We start from the raw sequence: 22,186 nt of genomic DNA, 5'->3' as shown, positions 1-22,186 counted from the left end.
GGAGCTGTGCCCATCACCTTCAAAGCCGCTGTGACCGTCTTCCTCCCCATGGGAGCAGGACTTCCCCAGGGTCACTCAGCTTTGATTCATGTGTCCAGGGAAGTACAAACCCCAGAGGGGTGTAAGTAGCCCAGAGTCACTCCAAGGGTTGGACATGGTCCCCTATGGGTAACAGTCACAGTGCTTTGACTCTTTGACATGGTGTTTTGGCTCATGATGGGCAGGTTCCCAGCGGCTCCATCTCTCTCATTGAGAAGACAGCTGCCTGGATTTAGCTCCGAAGACCCCAGTAAGCCTTTCCATCTCCAAGTGCTGTGCTCCAGCTAAATGGCTGCAAGCAAAAGCCCACGTGGAAATGAGAATGCATGCTAATGACTTGTGTTGCCAAAACCAGAAGGAACCAACTCTACAGGGAGTTTATACTTTGCTTTTTTTTCTCCCTGCTACCCAAGTTCAATAGCAGTGAATTGCATATTTCTCTGAGGCTTCTCAACAAACAATTTACAGTGTAAATATATTTGTTGGCATGCAAATCACTCTGCATTATGAGGCTTGATTAATAGTATAATGTGTTGATGAAAGCCTGTAAGTGCTTCTTGGAAATAAGGTTCCTGACAAAGAGCGGCTGTTTGGGTGCCCAGTGTGTGGGGAACATTACATTAGGGTGGATATTTCCTCTTGGGTTTGGGTTTTTTTCCCCAGTCTCTGTTGTTTAATGACTTATTTCCTTTCCCCCTCCCTCTGGTTAAGACGTGCTTCAAACCATGCACTCAAGGAATGCAATTGAGCTCTTCCCCGCTCCGCTCCAACCTCTGTCTCCTCCTCAAGCCCTGTGTGATGGGGATGCTGCTGCGCTCCACCTCGCTACGGTGTGGTCCTCAACCCCTGCTGCAGGTTTTGGGGCTGGTTGGGGTTGTGTCTGCAGGTGATCAGGGTGGTGACTGTGATGCTGAGGAGGGACACGCTGTGATGCAGAGGTGACACAGAGTTATTACCAGTTCCTGGCTGTGTAAAGCGAGCTGATGGGCGAGAAGCAGAGCTAATGAGGCTTGATTGCCTATGGACATGTCCCCTGGGGCTGTGTTCTTATAGGACTCTTCTCCTTCCCCTTTCAGGAGACTCCCAAGAGCTTTCCAAGACCAAACAGCTTTGAGCTGCGCCTTCCCCTCTGGGGCAGTGCCACAAAGATGTCAAGAGGTGCTGGGTGCTCCTGTCCCACTTCCCCATCTCATGAGGCACCCAGAAAACCCTTCTCTCTTCTTCCACTTCATCCTCCTTGACCCAAGTGGGCTGCTCCGGATGCTGGGTCACCTCTGGGAAAGAGGATGTGTTTCCAACCCTTCTCTAGCATTTGCCTGCGGAGATGGGAGATCTCAGTGGTGACAGGCTTTGGGAGCCATCCTCCCTCCTCTGGCTTGTATGACAGCTCCTTTCATTGCCGTTGCCAAAGGTGTAAGGACAAATGCCAGTCATTGGTACAGATGGGCTGGGAGATGATGCCCAGGCAGGCAGGAGCAGGGAGAAAAGGCAAGGTGGGGAATGCAAACCCTCTTTAGCAGGCAGCGGGTGAGGGTTTAGTGGCAGCCTCAAGTTGTGGTCGTTGTTAACTGCTGTTTTGCTCAGAGGGTGACAGGGAGCACCATGAAATACCCGGTTTTATGTTTGTACCTCTCTGGAGAGCCGCGCAGGTTGTGCATGGCTCCCCTGTCTGTAGGAACAGGTCATTTGGGGGCAGCATCTCCCCTTTCAGCAGCTTATTACACCCGAGCTGCTTCTTGGGTTTGCTCCCCTCCGTCTCTCTGTAGTCCTGAGTGGTTTTCTTCAATGGATCATCCCATGGGAACGGGGGTGACATGGCCATCCCCACCCTGCTTGCTGCCCTCTGAGGAGCCGAGCAGGGCAAATGCCTAAAGGCACCTTAAGGAGAGACCAGGAGAAGGAAGGGGAAAGAGGGAATGAGCACACACCCCCCCCTTAAAAGAACATATTGCTTTCCCCCTCCTCCTTTTCCTTTTCTTTCTTTCTGAAAGCAGCTGTGCCTTTTTCCAGCACTTTTAAATGGTTGCCAGGGAAACAGAGCAAGGGAGAGTGGAAAGGTTAGATGGATATTGGACAAGGCTAATGCACTTGTTTCAACCAAGAATTGACAGGTGCTTAGGACACTGAAGGTCCTGATAACTCCTCATTTGCACGGCTCCTTTGCAGAGCCTCCAGTACCTCCCTCCCACCGTTAATTGGGTTTTAATCATTTGCAAATGAGAATCCATCTCCGTCAGGGGATCGCTAATGGTGGGTTTATGGAGCGCGGCCGCATGTTCCTCAGCCCTTCCGGGATACTGGGGATGAAATATTGGGTACCTTGGGCCCTGCCGGGATGACTTGGTCTGGCTTGAAGGGACCTTGATGCCAGCGGGGGTCCCGATGGAAAAGGTGGGAATGGCGTGCCTAAGGGGCTGCTGTGGGAGAGGTGGTGATGTGCACATCCAGTTAGAGCATCCCCTCAGGTCCCTGCAGCTCCCTGCACACTGGCAGCTCTCATCCAGCCCCTGGGCTACTGGGACCTGTGGTCACCAAGCACTTGAAGCCCCACTTGGCTTTTTGACCTTCCTGCTGGTTAAAAACCAAAGAGAAACGTCTCACTATGGATTTTTGTCACCAAAGGGCTTTCCCCCCCTGTTTCTGCTTTAGGTTTTGTTGTTGTTTCCTGTCTGTCTTGTCTAAAATAGCAGCTCCATCTATGGAATAACCAAGGGGCTTTAAACTCAGGCTGTTCAGGATGAGCCTCACATCTGGTATGTGCAAAGTAGTGAGCGATAAATAGCGCCAGTGTTGTAAACCTCAGTCTCTGGAGAGGCAAGGGTGGCTGCTGAGGCTTTTATTGCTCGTTGTTTTGTTAGTATTTTCCTAGGGAGGGCAGAAGCGTATTGATGGAAAAACCCACCACAAACCCCACTTGTGTTTGTGGGTGTGAAGATGGAGGTGGAGAGCGATGCTGCCCCTTGATACCCTGAGTCCCATCCTGCATCCCTGTGCACATCCATCGTCTCCAAGCACTGATGGGTGATGGGGCTCCCTTCTGCCTTCCAGGGTGACTTCAGGTGACTCTGCCCTCATGCTGCCTCCCCCTCTGAAATGCCTGGATGAGACCCCCCAGGCCAGCTCAGGGCCAAGCTGTGGCCACCTCTTTCTGATGTGTTGTGAGCCGGGGAGAGAACGGGGTTTAGTCTTAGCTTCTCGCTGATCCTTCTTGTCAGTAGCTTCCCCAGCCTGGAGGGCCCTTTGAATATGGGGTTTAAGCCCTATTCAGTTTTCAGCTTTGGGGTTTTTAGGGAGAAGTGTGATTTTAGTTGTGGTGCAAGGAGCCAGCTGACAGCACCGTGCCTGATGTGAGCCTGACTCTTCCAGAAGCCACCGATGAGCCATGAATCAGGAGGATGTGCTGTACCCTTAAGAGGGACTCTGAAGGAAAGGCAGCAGAGCAACAAGTGCTGAGCTACCTGCTGGCACTTGGAGCGGGATGTGAGCTGGAGCAATGCCTGGCTCCAGCTCCTTGGCACTGCTTGGCGCCATGTTTGGAGCTTTAGGTGAGTTCCAAACCTGGTTGCTGGGAGGAAGGGACCTTGTTAGCAGCCTGAGTGCCTCCCTTTTGGTGCCATCCATCTCTCCCAGTCTTGTCCCCTCTGCAGCAGGTTGCGCCTTGTGGTACCAAGGTAACGGGCTTCATGAGCATGGTACAGCTTGAAAGAGAGATCAAGAGCAGGAAAGGGGGTTGGGAGCAAAGGAATGATTTATGAGGCTTCGCTTGGCCAAGCAGGGCATTCTCAGCATATTCCAAAATAATTCAGCATCATCTATTCCGCCTGCAGTGGGAGCTTGGTGCGGAAAAAGAAAGGCACAAAAAAAGGCCAAAACCCCATAAAAACTACAGAAAGCCCCTGGATGGGATGGTTTGAGCTTGAAGTTTCTTTTGTCCTGAGGGTGGTTCTCTCCTCTCCCAAGCCCTCTCTGTAAATCAATCGCTGATGTTGGATCAGTGGCTCTGTCTTTCCTGCCGCCGCTTCCCCTAGGCCTCCCCATGCACTGAAGGGATGTAATCACCACCTCCAACAGCTTGAAGGACACAAGCTCCAGAGCCGGGAGGACGATTTGTAGTGAATAATTTAGTGGATGAATTTAAAGCTTTTGTTCTCCTCACAAATTACCTGCGAACTGTACGGGAAGGCTTTGATCATACAAATTCATTTTACAGCATCTCTGGCTGCCAACAGACCCACCTACCTCCTTAGCTGTGTGTTAACCAGTGTATTTTTCGCCTGCACATCACTGTATTTTGGGGGTGGGCTGCAGCCTGCCTCTGCCTCTGATTAATAATTCATTCAGGCTTTGATTCCCAGCATAGGATTGTGCCTTGTCTGGGTTGTGCTGGAGTTTGGAGTGTGGTGTTGGGAAACAGGGATGAATCGGTGGTGAAACGGGGATGTTTGGAAATAGGGATGAATTTTCTGGTATCTCCTGAATATCACAGGGTGTTTGCCAGCCCTCCAGGCATTTTGCTTTTAGCTGGAAGAGGATGAGACGGGCACAGGATTGGGATGCAGGCAGCCATGAGTGCTGGTGTGGGCAGTGACGCACCGCTTGGATGCAGTTGATTGCCTTCCCCCTCCTCACCCCATCAGCTCTCCCCTTGCTCCATCAAAAGGCTTTTCCCTGCATCTCCTTTGTGCTCAATGCAGATCCGAGGCTCTCTTCGAAACGAGTTTATTTAGGGCTGGGGAATTCAGCAGAGTGCGTGTGAAGGAGGCTGCCGGCACTGGAAATGAACTTGTAGCGTGCTCCGAGATCAAATTATCCTGCTCGGTTTTCGGGAGCGGACTTGCCGCAGCCCCGTGCGAGAGCTGCCTCCTCCTCCTCCTCGGCTCCGCTTCTCTCCTGGTCCCCTGGCAGAGCTGCAAATGCTTCCTCATCAGGGCTTGCTCTCTGTGCTAATGGCCCTCTATAAATAAGCCCCAGGAACAGTGATAGAGAACGATCATAAAAGGCAGGCGCATAAATTAAAGCCGATGTTATAATAAACTAGACAAGCCCTTCATCGAGGGGGTTATGTTTCTCCTTGAGTCGGCAGCTTTGCCAGGAGGGGATGATTCCTGCATGCCTTGCGCCTGGCTCCCTGCTCCATAGGTGCAGCAGGAATAGTTGGCATCACCATCCCCTTATTTCAGTGTTCCGGGTAAAAAAGCCTTGGGAATTTCCCAGGACAGCTCTCAGCTCCCCTTACTCAGGTCTTTAGTGTGTGCCAGCACCACGGATTGACTGTCCAGGGTGGCTTTGGGCACTCTTTGAAGCTATAAATGAAATGGGATGTCCGTGCGTGGCTGAGATTGCCCTGAGCCTCCAGGGAGAGTGGAATTTGTTTCATTCAGCTCAGTGATTGTGGGCAAACCTTTGATGTTTGACCTCCAACCCTGAAGGGAGATGGTGGAGTATGAAATAGCAGCATCTCGGTGTGGATGGAGAAGCGCGTGTGGTACCTCTTGAAAGGCCGCTACTTCCCTTTTGCCCTGAAGCATCTCAGTGGCTGGAAAAGCATGCGCCAATGGCTGGCACGCAGGCTTTCTTCCGTGCCTCGGGAATGCTATTGATACTGTGCTGAAACTCCTGCTTCTCCCACTGAGTTCATAGCTGTCTCTTTGCATCACGTCCTGGATGGCTGAAACTTGGCAGAGCGAGTGGAAGCGTCAGGAGGAGCCACCCGCTCCCAAAGTGCAACTTCCCTGTGTTTAAGTTGTCTGAGAGGTGCAGGGACTCGTGCTATGGGCATGGGGTTGTTCAGGGCTCCGGTTTGTGACCCACTGAGAGCAGGAACTGGTCTGGCCGGGAGGATGCAAACTCCTGCTCCAGGCTCTGAGCTGGTTTGCGCCCTGTCCACCCATCCTTTCCAGTCCTTGCAGTGAAATGCAGGTGGCACGCTGAGGATGGGGACCCATCAGCAGGCTCCTGGGGAGCAACAAGGCTTTTGTGCTCTGAACGTGCTGCATTTTGGCTTCACAGAGGCATGGAGGGGAAGGAAGGGGACGAGGAAGCAGAGGAGGGAGGCAGAAAGAGTCAGAAAGGGAGGCTGAGCAGGTAGGCTCTGCTTTCTGCTCCGTGCTCCTTACGTGCTCTGGCCTGAGCTCCCTCTCGTGTTCAGCTGCACTGTTTCTCTGTTGCTCTCTGACAGTCCTCTCTGGGATGCGGGGATGTTCAGTCTCTCCTACCACATTTGTGCTGCAGAAGCTGGACCCTGCTGGCTGCAGGCTTGCTTTTCTTCATCACCAGAGCATCCCCCCTTCTCCCTAGTGCAATTACAACGTTGAAGGCACCTCCAGCCTTTCCAATTATTCCTGGATGCTCAGACGAGCTCTGGTGAATCCAGACATCCAGAGCGTTGATCGTGCAAAGAAATGCAGGTGTGGAATGATGGGCTGGGATGCTGTGTCATGCCATGCCATGCCACTGCAGTATCCGTTCCCTCCGGACGCTTCCTGTCCTCTCCCTTCCATCCATTAGCCCCTCACTGGTCTCTCACAGCATTGTTTTCAGTTCCATTTCCTCACCATTCCTTTAGATCCCCCCCGAGCTCTCCTCCTGCTGCTTCATCATCCCGGCTGCGATCGAATCTGACTGCAGGATCCCGGCTCCCCTTGGGGTCTGCTTGCCCACATCACCCATGTCAGATCAGGAGCTGCCTGCCCTTGGCACAATACGTATTTCTGGCCACTGGGGTGCTAATTTGCAAGGGCCGTTACTCAAAGGAAACGTTCAAATGGCTGTCCATAAAGCAGAGCCTTTATCCGTGCCTCCCCCTCGCTCTGAATTCCCTGCTCCAGGTATAGGCTTCCTGTCAAGCCCAAGAGCCAAAAGCAAAGATTTATTGATAGGCACCTTGGCTCTGGCCTATATTTAAATGATGTCGCCCTTAGGCTGTGCTGAGAATAAACTCAGGGCTATTATAGAACCATAGAATCATGGAATGGTTTGGGTTGGAAGGGACTTTAAAGCCCATCCAGTTCCAACGTCCTGCTGCAGGCAGGGACACCTTCTACTAGAGCAGGTTGCTCCAAGCCCAGGTTGGACAGGGTGCCATGGTCTAGTGTGATGTGTCCCTGCCCATGACGGCGGGTTGGAACTGGATGATCCTAAGGTCCTTTCCAACCCAAACCATTCTATGATTCTATGGTGCATCCCCACCTCTCAGTGCCTTGGTTTCCCTTCACGTGCTTGCTCCGTCCCAGCCTCTCCCAACCCGCTGTGCTTGTGGGAGGACAAGTTTTGCCCTGTGGTGGCCACCTCAGTTCCCTGGGCTGGGAAGCAGGAAGCCGGGCTCAGGGATGTGCTGGATCCTAAGCTGCTATTTGATGGGCTGGATGTCACGCTGGGAGCAGAGCCATGGCAGCGGGAGGAATCGAGAAGCCACGCTTGTCACCGGGGAGGAGATGAGATGAACTTGGGGCTTTGCTTGTTTATATCCCATAGATATTTGTGTGTATAAATATTCCCTGTGTGTGCCAGACGCCGCTGGTGTGTCGCTTGATGCTGGTGCATGGTTTGACCTGGTGCTTTCCCGGTGGGTGTGATGCATAGTTATTAGCAAGGCAACAGCTAGGAAGGAATTCCTCACTCCTGCAGTGTGGCAAAAGCTCCCTCAGCACCACTTGGGCTAATAGGAGCATACAGCCCAAGCAGTGAGGCTGTGGCCACATCTCCCTGTGCTGGTTTGGACAGGAACCACTTTGTCCTGGGTTGGGATGCAGAGGAGATGCTCTTGGGATGGTTGCAGCAGGCTCCTTGCAGGTGCTAGAGCTGGTTCTCTGCCTCAGTTTCCCCATTGGTAGCGATGCTGTATAGAAGTGATGTAAATCTCAGCCCTCAGCCCAGGGAGGGGACTGCCAATTCCCTCCATTAATAAGCCCAAAGTGCTTTGATATTTTTAGATGGAAGTGCCACATATTGATATAATATTACTGTACCTCATTTGACTTCTTTCTCGCTCGCGAGCCCCCTCTTGATCCCGTTACCTGCAGGAACAGTTCGCTGGCTGTATTTTATCATCTGAATATTTCAATTAAATGACTTTAAGGGAAAGGGAAAGGCAAAAAAAGCCTCCGCTGTAGTTGGAAATGATCACTGTAGCACTCCAACTTCCCTCCATTCCCAGAAGGTTAATTGAAAGGCAGCCATCTTGGTGACGTTTAGACAAATGAGGATAATTATGTGTTCTCCAGCTCTTTGAGAGGTTAATTGCTTAGATGTACGAAGACTTGAAGAACAAAGAAGGAATAAATCAGCAGCAGGACTATGATCTGATAATGTAATTTGGGATATTCGTGGACAACTCAAACAAATAAACCCCCTAATTGAATGGAGTTGGGTACCTGGGATTGGGGATCCGGCCCTCAGTGATGCTCAGGAAGAGACAGGTCTTCAGCTGGCAGTTATCTCTGTATCAGTACCAGTGTGAGAGCAGGGCCTGGGCAGGGATTGTCCCCCTGTGCTGGGCACTGGTGAGGCTGCACCTTGAATCCTGTGTTCAGTTCTGGGCCCCTCACTACAAGAGGGACATTGAGATGCTGGAGTGGGGCCAGAGAAGGGCAATGGAGCTGGTGCAGGGCCTGGAGCACAGTGTGATGGGGAAGGGCTGAGGGACCTGGGGGGTTCAGTGTGGAGAAGAGAAGGCTCAGGGGGGACCTGATGGCTCCCTACAACTGCCTGACAGGAGGATGGAGCCAAGTCTGCTCCCAAGGAACAAGGGATGGGACAAGAGGAACCGGCCTCAAGCTGCACCAAGGCAGGTTTAGATGGAGCTGAGGAACAATTCCTGCCCCAAAGGGTGCTCAGGCATTGGAAGTGGTGGAGTTCCCATCCCTGGAACAGTTCACACACCGCAGAGACGAGGCCCTCAGTGCCATGGGTTAGTGGGGACTTTGGCAGTGCTGGGGAATGGTTGGACTGGTTGATCTTAAAGGTCTTTTCCAGCCTGGTTGATTCTGTGATTCCTGGTGATGACTTCTTTATCTGGTGGTGCCGTGCAGCTATTGCCCAGCTCCGTAGTGGAAAGCATCCAGCCTTCATCCTAATAGATGGAAACGAGAGGGGTCATTCGAGGCTCAGAGGCAGTGAGCAGAGGATTTCCTCTGGTGCCTTATTATACTCTGCCTAATTGCTGGTGAAATCTCTGCAAATTGGCAATCCTAATCTCGGGCTGATGGCTTACCCGGGTCACTTGCAGCACTCCTGTTTGGCAGGAGCGCTGCGCTGTGTTCCCCATGAAATATGGCTTCACCTTCCATCAGCAGAATTCCCTCTTTTGAGTGGTTATTAGTTCTGCCTGTGAGGATTCCACACCTAAATCTGCAGCACCAGCCTGAAGGCACCTATTTTTTTCTTCCCTTCTAATTGCCTTTAGTGATTGGGGTGAGGATGCTCATGTCCAGGTCAGTTGCTTTGGATTCGGTTTGTCTGGCTGCATCCCGCAGTGATGGGGTACATAAGGTGTTGGAAGTGATGCCCAGGTATGAGGGGTAGGGATGGAGGGAGCTGATTTTCCTCTCCTCCTTCCCTGCACATCTGCCCACTGGCATTGCAGCATGAAGCCAAGGGTTTGGAAGGTTTGGGCTTTTATAGAAGGCTCAGGGCGCTGTGAAACACCAAGTTTTCCAACTGGGATCAAACACCACTTAGTTTTTCAGCTGGAAGGGTCAGGAAAACGGTGCTTTTTTCCCCTCCATTGTGCTCGAGGGTGAAACATCTTCATCAGGCATCTCCTTTCCCCCTCTGCTCCATCCCTGTAGGAAGGTTGAATTGATTTCAAACGAGAAAATGCCTCCTCACCCCTAAAGCATGAGAAGCCCCGAGCCTCGGTGTCTGAACCACCACCGAGTGGTTTTCCCACCTATCTGTCAGGCCTGTCTGCCATTGCAGTTGAATTTGCTGTATTTGCTCTTGTATTGTGCATTAAGATGCAGTGAGTTTATCCAGCAGTCCAGCTGTTTTGAAGATAATTACTACAGAACTCAACCTGATGTAAAATAATCCTCCCGGGCAAGCAGCCAAGAGCCTGAGACTTATCCTCCAAAGACTGAAACCTCTCCATTACCCTTAAGAGCTGCAGAGATAGAACTGGGTGTCTCATGACAAATATATTTTAAGTGGAATTGCTGGGGGGTCTGGAGAAGAGTTTTCCTTCCTCCTGACTTCAATTGGACACAGTGGCCAAGAGCGTGAGGACCACACGTAATGGTGACGTGGGCACGTTTCTATCCAGAGCCCCAAGTGCCATCATTTCCCTAAAGGACCCGTTGTGGGGTTCTGCCACCCCTCTCGCTGCGTTGTCACCCTGGAGCAGTTTTCCCTCTCTGCAAGCCAGGGGCAGATGTAAAGTCTCTTTACTCAGGGTGTACGGGAGCTCCTTCTGTCACAGATGCCCTTGGCCTGAGTTTTAGTCATCCTCCTTTCTTCTTTTGTGACTGTGGGATGCTGCAGCCACCTTCTCCTAGGATCAAGGCATCCCCCTTGCCCAGCTGAGATGTAGATGGTCACCAGTCCCATCAGGATGCCTGAATCATAGCGGTTGGAGCCTTGTATTGCCATGTGTTAATTACCAGTAGTTAACTACATGCCTAAGTGTGACAAAGGAGTGGCTATTTTTGTCTCTTCTTGCTTGGAAATTCAATGAAAAAACTAGGAAAAAGCAATAGGAAGGGAAAATCCAACTCCAAACCCCACCAGAGGTGTAGAGGGCTCCAGGTTTGGCTTTGCAGGCATGGTCAGGGCTAAACTCCACTGTTCTTCTCCTTTTGATTGAAGAACACTAGAAATCAGTCGGGGCTCAGGTGCTGCATTGTGTTAGATTAGCACTGATTGAATCCATACAGGGGCACTGATTGAGGCGTGGGGCTGTGCTGGTGCTGGAGGGGGGGAATGTTGCTGGATCATGGCCCTTAATCAGCATTCTTCAGTGGTGGTGGTGGGGTTGGTGGGTGTCTCTCACTGGGTCTTTTTTGGGATGTAGTTCAGAGCCCCAGTGTAGGGAGAGGGGAATGTGGCAGTGAGAAGAGGGGTCTCTGTGCTGTTTTCTAGGGCAGGTAACAATCCTTTGATGTGAAATGCCGGTAGGCATCAGTCGTCTCTTTGGAGAGGAGCTGGAAATGTTCCAGCCTTCTTCAAACCACAGTGGCCATGAGCAAGATGGAAATCAGTGCCCTGCTGTGCAGGAAACTTTGGAGAGAGAGTGCTGTCACTTGGGTACTATTTTGGGCAAGGAAAGATGCCTCGCTGCACCTTTTCCCCTGTCCACAGTTTTCCTGGACTGGCTGCTCCCACTCGGTGCCTTCATTTTCATCTCTATTTGGTAGATCAGGTGTTGCCACCAGCATTGACTGACTCTGATGTTAGCATTTAAGTGCCACCTGCTCTATAAGCACCTCCATTGATTTGCTCTATCCAAAGTTCTCTTTATTTCTCTTGCTGCCATCTCCTGTTTCCTTATGAAGATTTCTCTCAAGCAGGTAACTGCTGTCAGCCATCAGGGCTTAAGCAAATGCCTTCCAACCTCCCTTGGGGCTGCAGAGGGCTCCTGAGCAGACCCTGAGTTGTCCGGATATGGATGAGTTGTATCCCAAACAAGGGACTTAGAATGGGAAGATCAAGTGGGAGCTGAGAGCAGAGCGTGCCCGAGCATCCCACCCCATCACACCAGTCCTCCCATCGCCAATGATGCTGTCAGGGCTGCGTGTGTCCCAGCAAGGTGGAAGGGAAAGCAATAAGGAGGGGAAGAAGGGCTTTAGGAAAGAAAGGAAAAGCTTATCTTGCTTTAACAGAGCTGACTGGGCTTTCTGGATTTTCTCCATGGGGAGCATTAATTCAGAGTATCCCATGAATGGCTTTGGGGAGAAAATGTGGTACCTGGGTCTGTGATTCCCAAAATGGGGTGCAGGGCCTTCAAGGCCAAAGGGGGTGCAGACCCCTCCCCAGATTAATGTCACCTTCAGCTCAGCCACAGCCCAGCATCAGGCCATGCTTTGCATCCCTCAGGTCGTCACAGAGGCCACCGAAATCCTATGGATGTCAGGGCTGCACGGAGAGTGTTAAGTCTGGACTTGGGATGCTGAGCGCAGACAGCTCCCGCCCTCCTCATCATCTTGTTATCAGTCTAATGTCTGGGAGCTGCAGTCATGGACCAAAACACCATTAAACTATCTGAAATGGAGCAACTCGACAGCCCCTGCCCTCGCAGGCTTATTATCTTTGCAGATGGATATTTTATATTTAGCAACCTCTAATGTATCAGTTGGGGCTTGGATTTGTCACGGGGAGCAGCTTCTATTCTAGTGCTTGGGAGCGTCAGGCAAACTGCTACCAGAGAGGAACCTTAGAGCAGCTTCCAGTGCCTAAAGAGGCCAACAAAGATGCTGGAGAGGGGCTTTTGACAAGGGCCTGTAGTGGTAGGAGAAGGATTAATGGGTTCAAACTGAAACAGCGGAGATTTAGGTTAGATGGAAGGAGAAGCTCTGCCCTGTGAGGGTGCTGAGGTGCTGGCACAGGGTGCCCAGAGAAGCTGTGGCTGCCCCATCCCTGGCAGTGTTCAAGGCCAGGTTGGACACAGGGGCTTGGAGCACCCTGCTCTAGTGGAAGGTGTTCCTGGAACTGGATGAGCTTAAGGTCCTTTCCCACTCTAATCATTCTATGTTAACAGGGCAAAGAAGAAGAGTTTAGGGTAGCCAAGCTTCCCGAGCATCCCACACTCTTTGTTTTCCCATGGGAGACATGGGAGCAGTGGCAGGTTGGGAATCACCAAGCAGTGAGGACTGGTGGTCATGCTGGGTGATGCCAAATGGCACATCCTGGGTCCCTTCTGCCCTCAGGGCACTGGGATGGCGTGGGGATGTTGTGAGGCATCGCATATCCAAGCACTGGAATGGATGTGAGAGGTGGGAGAATAGATACTGCGGGTGCCTTAGGGTGCCCGTGGAAAGGATTGGGAATAAAGACAAAGTGCCTCCCGCCCTCTGCATGGAGAATAAATATCAGGGATGGCAGGGAGGGAAACGCAGGCGGCACAGGGCTGCCCTCGAGGAGCTGTTGTTCAAGACCCGGCGTCACACGCTGCAGATGCCATTGTCCCCGCAGCTAATGTGACGCGTCGCATTGTTGGGAGAGGATTAGCAGAGCCGGTGCATGTTGATGGCCTGCTTCTAATTTGCATCTTTAACGAAGTGGGAGCCCAGCCAGGTTCTGTTCTTTTGTGTTTACTTCCAATGATTACAAATAAATCTCGGCTGCCTTTGCTCCAGCTTCCTGGAATAAAAGGCGATTGGAGCCTGTTAACTCCATAGCTGGTGCGCGTAGCAGAAGGAAAGGAGAAATCCCATTAGGATTAGACAACTGTAATTAACAGTTTCTTCTCAAAGACAAGGGTGCCGGGGTGTTCCCTCTGCCCCTGTGACAGGTTCTTTTGGGTGGTAACTTCCCAGGATGAAGCAACACCCTGTCACTGCTGAGGGGCTTTGCTCCCGATGCGGGTGAGCTATTTTAGCCACTGAAAAGTGGGTCAGCCAGCCAGTTTGGGACTGGTTTTGGCATCTCCATTTGTCATGTTGACAGGAAGCGTTGCCTCCAGGACAGAAAAGCAGTTTGGGGTTGAAGGGCTGTAGAAGTATTTACAAGTAGAACGTTGCTGGTTTGCATAAGGAAGCGGGAGGGTTTGGGGTTGATCCAAACACGAGCATCACCCTGAAGGCTCCACACTTGGGGTGAGAAGTGGTCTCCTGTACTGCTTGGGTTGTGCATCGACAACATCCCATCCTTTGGGATATCTTGCAGAGAGGGGTTTGCAAGACTTGCTTTAAGCCTCCAACTCTTCACCTGCCATTTATCCTTCCAAACTAGAGCCAGAAAACTTGTGCTGACGTTGGACACAGTATTTCCCTCACCATGGGGCAGATGGTGAGGGCAGCCCCAGCCTTTGCCCTCATAACTCGGCTGAAGCAGCAGTGATAGAAAGGTCTGCGATGGGAACAGGGAAAAGCAGGGAATGAAGGTGGCACATCCAACACATAGGAGAAGTGCTGTCAGTGTCATTGATGGGGCCAGGCAGGACCCTGCTGCGGGAACGACACGGGGGTCTCTCCTAATAGATCCAGGAGGAGGGAGCCGATCGCTCTGTGCCGCCGAACACAAAGAGCGCGTCAGTGGAGTTATTTGTATTGTTGACACTAAGTGAAAGAATTCCTTGGCAAACTTCACATTAGCATTTAAGGATGAGGAATTGGGACAATTAGAGGGGAAGCGGCGCTGTGCCGGTGCCCCCGGCTCCCTCCCTTGTGCATCTTCTTGTTCCGCTGTGTTCAGGTTCATCGCCCTCTTCTCTCCAGCAGGTCTTGTCCCCCCTGAGCAAAGGGATCAAGATGGGTCTTGGTATGTGGCATCTCCAGGAGGCCGCATGTATCACTGTGTGCATTGCCAGCATCTGAGGCACCCCAACAGGCTGCTGTAGCAGAGAGAGGTCATGGTGGGAGGCAGCCAAAGGGCTGCACGTGGTGAAAAGTCTCTGCTCAAGGTCAGAGCATCTTAGGCAGAAGCTCTTCCCTGTGAGGGTGCTGAGGCGCTGGCACAGGGTGCCCAGAGAAGCTGTGGCTGCCCCATCCCTGGCAGTGCTCAAGGCCAGGTTGGACACAGGGGCTTGGAGCAAGCTGGTCCATCGGAAAGTGTCCCTGTCCCTGGCACGGGGTTGGAACGAGATGATCCTAAGGCCCTTTCCAACCCAAACCAGTCTGGGATGCTATGATCTTCAACTGGGTACACTGGGGAGGTATTGGGAAGAGAAAGGGCAGAGAGGGTCTAAGTGTGACAGAGATGGAGGAGCAGATGTGTTGGGTGATATCACATGAAGAAGACCTGTAGAAGAGAACTGGCATGAGGTGGGTGTCGGGGTTTGGGCTGACAATATCAGTCCCAAGATCTCCCCCCTGCCTTGCTGATGGTTTTTCTCCAGGTGAACTGCAGAGCCAGGATGGCTTTATTTCCCTCCCATCTGACAGGCACTTTATTGTCTTTGGTCCCTTCCGGACTCGTGAGGCAGGGTTTCTTCTGGAGATGGATGTGGCGCCTTCAGGAGCCTGTTAATGGGGGTTTGTCTTTGTTCTTAATTAGATCCCTTCAAGGGAAAACCTCCTGGCCTGCTTTATTCTCCAGCTTTGTCAGAGCTTGTCTGCTTTATCTAAACACTTTGCAGAAGTCTCTTTACCTGTTTGCTTACTGAAGACATTATCATAATCCTGGTCAATTGGAAAGAGGTAGCAAAGACGGCTCGGCAGGCGAGGGAGCTTAGCAGCTAATGGGGATCATTCTCCAAGCCAGGTAAAGAAGGTAGAGGGGTGTTGCTCACCTCGGGGTGTTGTGTATTTGCCTTTGAATCCTTTCTGTGCCAGCTGATGGATGATGGCTCTGTTCTGACGCCTTGCCAGGAGGCACAGGACGGCTGGTTGTGAAGCAGGGTGGTTTGTCTGGTTCTGTAGCTGCAGGATATAACCCAAGCTCTGGTGGAGAGGAGCAGGATGCTCAGCAAGCAGAGCCGGAGGGATTCAGTCCCATGTTAGTTATGGGGTGGCAGCAGTTGAAGAGAGGGAGGTTGAGGGATGGGGAGAAGGAGCCTTCACCTCCTTGCTCCTACCCATTTACTCCGAGTGGTTTTGAGGCTGGTACCAGTCACTGGGAGCTATAGGTAAGGGTGGGTGATGCTGTCCTCCCCCTTCCTTGTGTGTGTCCTCCCATGTTACGGGCATCCCTGTGCACTTGGGATCTGAGCTGAAAACAGGGGCTGTGAATACAAAATGAGTGACTCCAGCCCCTGAGCACCCACATTTCCCTGGGAAGCTCACCCAAAAGGTGCTGACACAGGGACGTGTTTGGTCACAGCACGAGCTCCTCATCCCTTTCACTTTAAACCCTAGTCAATGCGCTTCACCCCTAATGAGGGAACCCAAGAGCCCCTCGCAGGGCTGTAGCCTGGCTATTTATGTGAGCACAGACATGCAAGTTGTCTGTTTTACATATTGCTGCCCTGATTTTTCGGTGCACACGATGAATAATTTACAGAAGCCGTGTGTAAGTATCTCTTTATTATTCATTATAATGAAGTGAGACAGCAGTAATAGTCCACTAGACTGGAATCCCCCAGGGCCGAACTTAACTTGGCTCTGCTTAGCTCTCCCCCAGTTAATTTGAACAAAGGGAGGGCTCCGCTTCCCGACAAGGATGCTGCTTGTTCCGGCGGAGCAGAGCCAGCGCCGCCACGGGAACCGGAGCACGTCTGCCGCCCGGTCAGGCTCCCGGCATTCCAGGCGTGGAAAGCCATCCGTCTTTCCCACCATCCCTCCGTGATGCGGCTGGCGGAGATGTACGGCTCCAGCAAGGGGAGCATTACTCCTTTGCAGGAGGATATATGGCTCGCGGCTCCGAAGCCAGCGCCCGGAGGGACCCTGAAACATGCCAAGTGTCGCCCCTTCCCTCCACCCGATCTATAATGTCGATCGAGGTGACGCTTTGCCGTCCCAGCAAGGGAGGCATATAACACCCTGAAACCTCTGCAGGAGAGGTGCTGCGGTGGGGATGGGGACAGGGACAAGCCACCAGCCCATCTCGGAATTTGCAGGCATGAGGAAAGGGACTTGCGTGAGGTTTTGATTGACTGTAGGTGCCTTTTCCTAGCATCTTGGCTGCACAAAGCAGCGATGCGGCTGCTGGCACAAGTTCACATCAAGCTTGATTTTCATGGTTTGCTAGGGGAAAGTTTCCTTTCTGTGGTCCTTGGCTGGGAAAGATGAGGCTCCTGAGAGGTGCTGGGCTCTTCATTTAACCAAATCCTTGGTGGTTTTGCTGCTGTGGCAGCAGCAGAGAGGCCACAAGTAACAAGATGGAGAAAAATCTATCAGACGAAATGAAAAAGCAATGTTCTGCAGGAACATTTTAATTCCCTTCTCCCCCTTCCCTTCCCTCTGTTCTTTGCCAAGCATAAGTCAGCACCACGGGCCGGAGCTGCCGCGTCTCAGAGCGGGGAGGGTGGGAGCCAGGCAGGAAATAAATCACAGGAACAACCGCGTTGTGTTTTCAAGGCACTTGTAGGATTTACAGCTGCTTGTCCAAATGTTCTCTTCTCTTCCCTGTGCGCTGGCTCCACCTGTTTCTCTTCTTCCCCTCTGCCTGTGTGTACTGTGGCCCCTGTGCCCCAGCAGCGGTTGTATCTGTCACCCTGGGGATGGCTCAAGGGCCATGCTGACAAGCTGAACTGGCAGCACATTGACAGCTTCATCTGGAAGTCTTGGTATGGAGCAAGGGTAGATTGAGGAGGGGAGGTGGACGTGGCTGAGATGAGATCCTCCCCCTCTACTAAGGCTTATTGAGGCCACATCTGGAGTGCTGTGTCTGGTTTGGGGCTTCTCAGTATAAGAAAGACAAGGAGCTACTGGAAAGGGTCCAGCGAGGCCACAAGGATGCTCAGGGGTCTGGAGCATCTCTCTGATGAGGAGAAACTGTGGGAGCTGGGCCTGGTTAGTCTGGAGAAGAGCAGACTTAGAGTGGCAGAGCATGGGAACAGGCTGCCCAGGGAGGTGGCCCTGCCTTGGCAAGGGGCTTGACTGGATGATCTTCAGAGGTCCCTTCCAACCCTAATGATTCTGGGACTGTACGGGTATGGAAAGTCTGTGTAGCTTGTGGAGGTCAAGCAAAAAGGATTTTTGGCTCTGGTTCTCCAGCTCTGTATGAAAGAAAAAGATGGTTTTTTGGTGGACCTGCCGTTTCTGTGGTGATGTGGGACATGGGGACAGGGTAGCATGGCCATGGCGTATGCCATCTCCATGCCTGCACGTGATGTGGAGCTCCTGTTGCACTCATGTCTGGTTTTTGGGAATGTGGGTGCTCACTGTGGGATCTGTTCCAGGTTTGTGACCATCTTGTCTCTTCCTTTGCAGATGTACTGTTGATGACCGGGTAACACGGGTAGCGTGGTTGAACCGCAGCACCATCCTGTATGCCGGCAATGACAAGTGGTCTATAGACAACCGTGTGGTCATCCTCTCCAACACCAAGACCCAGTACAGCATCAAGATACACAATGTGGATGTCTATGATGAAGGTCCCTACACCTGCTCCGTGCAGACAGACAATCACCCCAAGACTTCACGCGTCCATCTCATTGTGCAAGGTAGGTGTTTACGTGACTCATGCTGTTGCTGCCTTGACTATTGGATATGGGAAGCTCTATGGACTTGGGAAGGGTTTGGAAGTGCCATCTTGGTGGTGGAGATGTAGGAATCAGACCAACATCTATTGCTTCATGGATTGAGTGGTGTGGGAATGGGGTTGTTGACCAGTGCTAGCCATGCTGAGAAATGGACTTGTATCGTCTCAGCCTCACTGTGTTGTGTGACCATCACGTGTCGTAGAGCTCACCTAAGGACTGAAATAGGATCAGGTGTGTCCTGCTGGGAATTTGACCCGTCTCCGTTGCTTGGGACCATGTTGCTTGGCTTGGCACATTGGGAAGCAGTCAACAAGGCTCCTGGGCATGCATCTGAAGATGCTTCAGGAGAGCAGAAAGTGAAGCACGAGGCTCTGTGTGTTTGGGAGAGGAGGCAGATTGCGTGAGAGGCTCGAAGTCACTGCATGGCCATGAAGGGCTTCTGCGAAGGGCTTTGGAGGTTGGTGTAGCAGATCCTGTTGGGTTGCAAAGCAGAGTTTCTCTGCTGGGGAGGATCTGGGTACCAGCAGCCCTGTAGTACTGTGGTGGATTCCACTCTGTATCCTTGTGGCTTTACACCAGCTCCCGGCTTTTGTCCGGCCTCTAGATTAATTTTTCAGAGTTAGTGTTAGTTCAGGTTAGATAAAGATAATGAAAGTTTCCTAATCCTCTTAAAGAAGATTTATCTGGCTGAGTAGAAAGCTCTCGGAATACAATAAAGCGTGTATAAAACCAGGACCTAATCTTGCCTTTAATTTCAAACAGCTGATGGGTATTGATTTAGCAATGAGCAAATCTGAAACATTTCTCAGCCTCGGCATGTCTCTGAAAAGCTCCCCCCCAAATGTATGTATTTATATATCCTTCTCATTTGGAAGAGGCAGGGTTTGATGGTTTGATTTAGGCCACCCAGCCAAGGGGTTTTCCTGCTTGGTCTCAGCAGGAATGTGTTGGAGAGCACTGAGAGAGGGAATGTTTGCCTTGGGAAGAAGTCTGCATCAGGGACTGTAGCGATAGGATGAGGGGTGATGGGTTCAAACTGAAACAGGGGAAGTTCAGGTTAGATCTAAGGCAGAAGCTCTTCCCTGTGAGGGTGCTGAGGCGCTGGCACAGGGTGCCCAGAGAAGCTGTGGCTGCCCCATCCCTGGCAGTGTTCAAGGCCAGGTTGGACACAGGGGCTTGGAGCAACCTGCTCCAGTGGAAGGTGTCCATGCCCATGGCAGGGGTTGGAACTGGATGAGCTTTAAGGTCCTTTCCAACCCAAACCCATCTGGGATTGTATGATTCCAGGAGCAGAGCTCAGCTCTGCTGGGAGCATCCCCTTTCATTGGGCCTTTCCTCCTTTTTGAGCTGCGTGTGAGCAGTGTCTGTGAAGTTTAATCTGTTTATCCTGCCTGCTCTCTATGCATGCTAATCCATCCTGTCAACACAGGGAAGTATCCGAGCGCTTTGCACCTCATGGAATCAGGTGAACTGGCAGCTCCCGCTCCCCTTGTCCCGTTTTCAGAGCAGGGCTTGCAGTGCAGGCACTTCCCAGGTTTGGATGAATGAAGGCGAGGGATACTTCGCATCCAGAGCATCTGTCTGGTGCTGAGGCACTCCTAACTGTTCCTGGAAAGGTTCTTCCCTGGTGTGGGCATGTGGCACGTCCTATTGAACAGCTTCTGTGCAGCAATGACTGTGGTTCTCAGCTGCGTTGCAGAGAGGAGCTGGGGTTCTGTGGTGATGCAGGTACAGGTCAAGTGCTCCATGCTGAGAAGCTTCTCTATTTCTCTTTTGATGCATGAAGATCAAGCCACAGGGTTTACTTAAGTGGGGCTGCTGTGAAAGTCCATCTGTAGGTGCCACCTTGCTGTCCTGTAGATGGTGGTGGTGGCCCAAGCAGCAAATCCTTCCCTTCTCTGTCCCTGCTCCAGCTCCAGTGCGGGTCCTTGGTGCCTGAAACGTGCCTTCTGACCATGTTCAGGGCAGTTCATTTCTCTCGGTGTTGTGCAAAACTCGAAGTTGGCTGGATGGACTATTGGCTCTTTGTGTTCAATTGGGTTTTAATGGTGCTCCTGCCTTCCCCCCCAGCAACCCAGTGATAAATCTGCCACGGAGCTGCAGTCAACAGTAAATGTGTCTCTTAGTGTTGCTATTAATACATCTCTTGGATTGGATCATAGCAACGGCTGTTAACAAGGCTTTATAAGAGTGTAAGTGGCAAGAAGCCAAAGGGGTTTGTTTTGTCTCCCTTTTCCTCCTTTTTCTTGGGGGCCACCTCGTGACGATGGGATGGAAGCTGTTAGGAACACATGTGATGTTTGTGGCGTGCCAGTGTGTTTTGGAGAGTTAGGGATGCATAGAGAGCTGGCATTTAATCTCGTGTAAGTAGAAGATCATAGAAGCATCATAGAATCCCAGCCTGGCTTGGGTTGAAGGGACCTTAAAGCTTAAAGTTCCAACATCGAGGATCACCTCCCATTAAAGCAGCTTGCTCCAAGCCCCTGTGTCCAACCTGGCCTTGAACACTGCCAGGGATGGGGCAGCCACAGCTTCTCTGGGCACCCTGTGCCAGCGCCTCAGCACCCTCACAGGGAAGAGCTTCTGCCTAAGAGCTCATCTCAGTCTCCCCTCGGGCAGGTTCAAGCCATTCCCCTTGGCCTGTCCCTACAGGCCCTTGCCCAAAGCCCCTCTCCAGCTTTCTTGTAGCCCCTTTAGGTATTGTAAAGTGAAACGAGTCTCCTCATCCTCCTCTTGCTATAGTTTGCTTGAGCAGAGGATGGTGTGGGCTTGGACCTCAAGTGGGGCCTCCTGCCTCTGGTATGAACCCTGACAAGCTTGCGAGGATCAACCAGGAGACCTCACTGCGTTGTGTTGCAAAGTGGTTTCAGTGTGTGGAGCACGGTAGACCACAGGCAGGATACAGCCGTGCCCCCTTGGTTTCAGGACATGGGGTGTGTTTCAGTCTGAAAAGTGGACTCCAGGGTCGATGTTTTGGTTAAAGCTGTGGCTTTTGTAGTCAGCGTCCTCCTTGTAGTAGACACTGTAGAGAGGAGAGAGTACGTGCTGAAGTGGCATGGCATAGCATAGCATTGCTTTGAGATCCACATGGCTCCCTGGATGATGGAGCTTTCTGTGCTGAACACTGCAACAGTCCATCATTACTGGACAGTGGTCTTTGGTATTCCTCAGATGTCCTCTGCTGCTGGTTTACATAGAGAAGCCTCCTTTGTGCAGCCTTAATCCTACTCACCATAGATTCCTCTTTAAAACCTCTCCTGGCTGTCAGCATTGTTACTGGGAGCTGCTGGTTGGTGCAATCCGTTTTCCCATCCCAGTGTTTGCTGCTTTTCTCATGCTGAGAGCCAGGATGGCTTTCAATGGACCATGGCCTTCATTTTCAGTAGGGAAGTTGTGGTCATGTGGATGGTGTTCCAAGGGCACCTAAGGATGCTTCTCTAGAGCTGTCTCATGTCACTTGTTGCATCCGTCACTTCTCAAAGCATCACTGATCCACGTGTAGCTCCTCACCAAGTGTCTCCAAAGCAAACTGAGTCTTTCTTTTTGCCTTCTTCCTGACAACAACCAGCTCCTCAAGGCTCTGACAGGGCAAATTCCCCACCCCGTGATGGCCCCATTGAGCTCTTCTCTGAGGTAGACTGAGCTCCGGGCTCCCCTTGGCACTGCAGATTTCAGGATGGCTGCAGTTAAGCTCACTTTTATCCCACTGCCTTTGATATCCAGGCCGGAGCTGAGACAGTGACACTTATTAAAACCTTACCAGGAGGCTGATGGGTGTGTGGTGAGTGGAGGAAGCACAGGGAGAGGCTCAGCTGCCTTAGGTTGTAGGAAAGACCCAGTAACAGGCTGTAAGCATAGAAAGTGTTTATTAGAAAACATATTTTAACTGCTTGGTGTTTAAGACTTGGTGTG

At 51.8% G+C, this 22,186-nt stretch overlaps 1 protein-coding gene across 1 annotated transcript in view; it reads left to right on the top strand.

Annotated features, from left to right (window-relative positions):
- The window catches only part of LOC308228304 (opioid-binding protein/cell adhesion molecule homolog), a gene marked incomplete at both ends in the record, with an annotated part of 96,048 nt that overhangs the window by 60,135 nt on the left and 13,727 nt on the right, over positions 1–22,186 (top strand). The window contains one exon of the mRNA XM_080631590.1: positions 18,003–18,235. Within this exon, the coding sequence (XP_080487716.1) occupies positions 18,003–18,235 (233 nt within the window). The remainder of the gene's footprint in view (positions 1–18,002; positions 18,236–22,186) is intronic.

This window comes from Psittacula echo, assembly GCF_963264785.1.
Source record: "Psittacula echo genome assembly, chromosome: 18".
Lineage (NCBI taxonomy): Eukaryota > Metazoa > Chordata > Aves > Psittaciformes > Psittacidae > Psittacula > Psittacula echo.
The sequence above is the reverse complement of the archived record's forward strand: the minus strand, read 5'-3'. Positions and strand labels throughout refer to the sequence as shown.